The sequence below is a fragment of the Sprattus sprattus genome (genome assembly GCF_963457725.1).
Source record: "Sprattus sprattus genome assembly, chromosome: 3".
In the NCBI taxonomy this organism is placed as follows: Eukaryota; Metazoa; Chordata; class Actinopteri; order Clupeiformes; family Clupeidae; genus Sprattus; species Sprattus sprattus.
The window spans coordinates 48,317,107-48,322,106 of NC_137922.1; the positions used below are offsets into that span (position 1 = coordinate 48,317,107).

At 40.1% G+C, this 5,000-nt stretch overlaps 1 protein-coding gene across 3 annotated transcripts in view; it reads right to left on the reverse strand.

Annotated features, from left to right (window-relative positions):
• The window catches only part of tanc2b (tetratricopeptide repeat, ankyrin repeat and coiled-coil containing 2b), a gene marked incomplete at its 3' end in the record, with an annotated part of 152,208 nt that overhangs the window by 21,068 nt on the left and 126,140 nt on the right, over positions 1–5,000 (reverse strand). For all 3 annotated transcript variants that reach the window (XM_080835154.1, XM_080835153.1, XM_080835155.1), the window contains one exon: positions 4,114–4,235. In XM_080835154.1, coding sequence (XP_080691280.1) covers positions 4,114–4,235 — 122 coding nt within the window. The remainder of the gene's footprint in view (positions 1–4,113; positions 4,236–5,000) is intronic.

A 5,000-nucleotide genomic window follows, 5' to 3' on the forward strand; every position in this document is an offset into this window, starting at 1 on the left:
CAAAATTAAACTACAAAAGAGTAAAGCATAATTAAACTACAAAAGAGTAACGCAAAATTAAACTACAACAACCTGTTCCTTTTTCAACCCCCTTTATCTCCGTCCCTGTTCCCCTCTCTCTCCTCCCATCTCACGAGAACAGGGTCATCATCTCTAGTATCCAGGTTAAAAGCCCTAAGGCTCTGAGACACACTTTCAGGCCCATGGGCCTACCAGGGGAACACAGCAAGGGGTAGAGATGTGACAGAATGCAGAGAGAGAGCGGGAGGGACAGAGATAGAGAGAGGGGGAGAGACAGAGAGAGAGGGAGATGGAGAGAAAACAGTGAGGGAGAGAAGCAGTGAGACAGAGAGGGAGAGAAAACAGAGAGACAGAGAGAAAGTAAGAGAGAGAGAGAAACAGAGAGATGAGGAGACAAAGAAAGAAAGACAAAGACAGGGAGAGATGAAAGAAAGAGAGCTAGACACAAAGGGAGAGGGAGAGCAGAAGTGGCAGCGGTTCTTTATTAACCCTCTAGATCCCATAGCGGCCGTGGACGGCCTTCTTGTAGAATCCCATAGCGGCCGTCGACGGCCGTAACTTTTAAAGACACGGTGTTAATACTACAACATTAATATATGAAAAAATACACCGCTAATGGATAGATTAACTTCTTACTTTTATTTTGAAACCGGAAACGGGATATGCTGTCATTGGCTTTTTTAAAGTATTTGCTAATTTAACCTTGCTACTGACAGATCGCCTGAAGATTACAGTGTCTGTTGGAGTAAAGGCTAGAAATCAGAGACGTCTACATCTGTTCTCACTGGATGATACCGTATTTTTGTGCACCAATGACGACGACTAATCACGTTTGTATGACAGTAACGATCTTGTTTGAGAAGTCAGAAATAAAAAACCGTATTCAAATAGAAATATAAGTATCCTCCTGTTTATTTCTGACTAGCTAACTCGCCAGTAACGTCTTCGTATGGCAGTAACTGAGAAGTGTTGGTTTACAAATAGCACCAGCCTCATCGTATACATAGACAAAAGTCATAGCTAGATCAGTGATGTTTGAATAGATTGTAAAGCCATGACACTTTTATTAGCAGAGATATGTAACATTTAATAATTGGTCTTTGAGGGACGTTCAGTAAAGCTAATTTTCACGTTACCTCACTTGTGGAAATGGCGGTCAATTCGTGACTTTAGTTTAGCAACCTACGAAGGAAGCACCCACGTCTGTGGGTGAGAGCTATTATTTGCACAAATAAACGATGTGGGTAATCGGCTGTGTTTTCTGGTTTTCAGAAGAAATGTCTTACAATTTGTATCGTCATCTCAATTTCCATGACCAGTTTGCCAGCTTACTTGCTAGCTATCTACATTGACTGAGGTAACGTTAGTCTGAGGAGTTCGTCTGGAGTTGGTTGATAGCCAGCTATTGACTCAGCCTCATCACTTACTAAACTGATCAGTTTAAGATAAATAACATGTATAGTAAAAAAAACTTCATCTCTACTAGTATTTCAAATCCCTCATTTGTTTTGAGCTGTAAGCTTATGGTAACAACAGTAGCTACAATCAATAGCAAGGTCATCATTGAATATTGAAAACCTCATATTGAAATGGTATTCAGCAGATTATTCGACAGCCAACTAGTAATATGTTATGATGTTAAATTTTAAGCTTGTACAGCTTTTATGCTGTGGAAAAGCTAATCACAATGAAATCAGGACCAAGGTATAGGACATCACTACTACAAAAATCTATAGTAGATGTGATATAACTTGTCTGTATGTAGTACACACTGGGATATTGAGCTGATGTTGTGGCATAAAACAATTGACATAAAAATGGATGAAACAATAATGACTTCCACTGTGATGGCTTACAATAATAGGATAGTTTTTTCTTTTTCTTTTATGTGTCAGGATGTCAGTTGTTCCACCTCATCTGAGGGTAGAGAAGTGAGTGAGGGTGCTGTGGCAGCAAAGAGAAGTGAGGACATGGGGGGAGAGGAACAGCGAGAGGCCTGATGAGCATAAGGAAGCTTCAGTAGGACATAGTAGGTTTCTCACTGATGGAATTGAAGATGGAAAGTTGTCAGTTTACAAGTGGTGGTGTTTGTATAGGTAGTCTGACATTACAGTCTGTAGTCTATAGTAGTCTGACATTAGATCTATTACTACCCTCACATAGTGTACTGGTATGCTCGATGGGTTAAGTGTTCTGGGAATGTGTACATGGTATTTGAGACGAGTGAAAATAATTGGAAAAAACTGTAAAAACAAACTTTTCCGTTGGTTTGTACATACAAGTTTTGTGTGGCAAGAATGCCAGGTGTGATAAGTGGTACAGTGGTTAGTGTTGTTGGCTAACAAGTAGGCTATCTGACCTGGGTTAAATTCCTGGCCAATGAAAGATGATAGTGTAAATCACTTTGGATAGACATGTTTGTTTTAGTTCCCTTTTTGGGTCACTTTGTCTCATTGATGGCCCATGACTTTCATAAGCAGCAGTAATAGTGGGAAAATGTCTTCATTGACACCTACAGTACATCTATATTTTACATGTATGTACATTTCAACGCAAATGCTGTACAGCGGTAGTTGGTAGCAAGGCTGCAAAACAAACAAAACAAAGATGTAAACTAAATTCCAATCAAGATGTAAACTATATACATTTATGTAGGCTAAAAACTAAATCTGTCTTATGTCAAGTGTATAATTTAATTTGTCTGAAAATACAGCATCTTTCCATCTACAGTGATCTAAATTGTGTCTGGTTAAAAAACTAAAGTTAACTGTTTTGAACAGAGTATCTAAATATCTTGAAAAAAAAATGCTGTAGTTGCACAGCATTTTGCTGGTGGTGAACATTGACTGCATTTTTGATCTAAGCAATGGAAAAGTATCCCATTTAGTTGGTCTACTGCTGGATGTGTTAAGTGTTTTGAGAAAGAGTACATGGTATTGAACCAAGTGTGAAAATGATTGGAAAAAACTGTAATGGTCTCACTTTCGGAAGCTTGTTACCAGAGTCTGCTATCCCTGGGTTTGAACAGGGTAGGTATCTGAATAACTCCTCATACTTATTTCATGGCATTGGTGTCTGCCACATAGGACACTTGTAAGGCTGGATCAGATGAACAGAAGTCAAGAAAAGAGGGTATATGATGGATACCCAGGTGGATGTTTATCCTCACAAACACCTTCACCTTCTCCACAAATGTATTGCACCAGGATGCTTTTGAAGAGGCATAGAGTTAGGTGTTTTCCACCAAATTAGCAAAAATGTTGGTAATCTGTATGGTTAAGTAGTGTTAATATTTTAATATTTATTTTAATATTTATTCATTTATTTACAAAATATATAACAAATACTAATAAAAAACATTGAGAATATATTAAATATAATAACTACATCTGCTGTACGGTTCAAAACTTATGAATTTGAACTTTAGGGTGTGTGTAATGATTTGTATTTTAATATTTGTAGAAGTCACTAATACATATTTGATATCATATTAACAAAGAATTTATGCCCTTTCAAACAAAACAAACTTGTAATTGTAATTTTTCTTTTGTTTTCTAACTGTAACTGTTTGTTTACAGAATAACAAAAAATGAAGGAATTCTCTGTTTTTCGTGGGATTTTGCTGCAGTGTTCTAGAATTCCGTTGGGGTATAGAGGGTTAATGCATACAGTTAACTAGATCTAATAGCTTGGCAGGGAAATGGCTTCCTGCCCGGATAAATATTTCATGGCAGCTCTCTGGCAAAGTTGTTTTTTCTCCTTTAAACACAACTGCATAATGCATCACACTGACATGGGCAAGAAGAGTGTGTGTGTATGTGTGTGTGTGTGTGTGTAAGGTGTGTGTGTGTGTGTGTGTGCGTGTGTGTGTGTGTGTGTGTGTGTGTGTGTGTGTGTGTGTGTGTGTGTGTGTGTGCGTGTGTGTGTGTGTGTGGTTCTGTATCTTGTGTGTATCTGTTTGACGTAACGGCGTCTTTCTCATGGACTCCTCCTTTCTTCTCCTCATCTCCGGGGTGTATATTTGTGTGTGTGTTAGGTGTGTGTGTGTGTGTGTGTGTGTGTGTGTGTGTGTGTGTGTGTGTGTGTGTGTACCTGAGAGGCTAATCTCCTCATGGACTCCTCCTGTCTTCTCCTCATCTCGGGGGTGCTGGGGCAGCTGCCCCCCAGTGTGCCGTGAGACGGCTGGGGCTGAGAGAGAGGCACGCCGTCCCCATCTGAGAAGAGAGTCACACACACACACGCACAGAACACACACACACACACACACACACACACACACACACACACACACACACACACACAGGAACACACATAAACACATACACACACACACACAGATCACAAACACAGGAACACACATACACACAATTGGTGTAGATAGATCTGCTGCACATCTAGCCCTGCAGTTCATATGTTCAGTTGATGTTCATTTAGCCTTCACCCATCCAAACACATCAGGAACTTTAACCTTCACCCATCCAAACACATCAGGAACTTTAGCCTTCACCCATCCAAACACATCAGGAACTTTAACCTTCACCCATCCAAACACATCAGGAACTTTAGCCTTCACCCCATCCAAACACATCAGTAACTTTAGCCTTCACCCCATCCAAACACATCAGGAACTTTAGCCTTCACCCCATCCAAACTCATCAGGAACTTTAGCCTTCACCCCATCCAAACTCATCAGGAACTTTAGCCTTCACCCCATCCAAACTCATCAGGAACTTTAGCCTTCACCCCATCCAAACACATCAGGAACTTCAACCTTCACCCCATCCAAACACATCAGTAACATTAGCCTTCACCCCATCCAAACTCATCAGGAACTTTAACCTTCACCCCATCCAAACTCATCAGGAACTTTAACCTTCACCCCATCCAAACTCATCAGGAACTTTAGCCTTCACCCCATCCAAACTCATCAGGAACTTTAGCCTTCACCCCATCCAAACACATCAGTAACTTTAACCTTC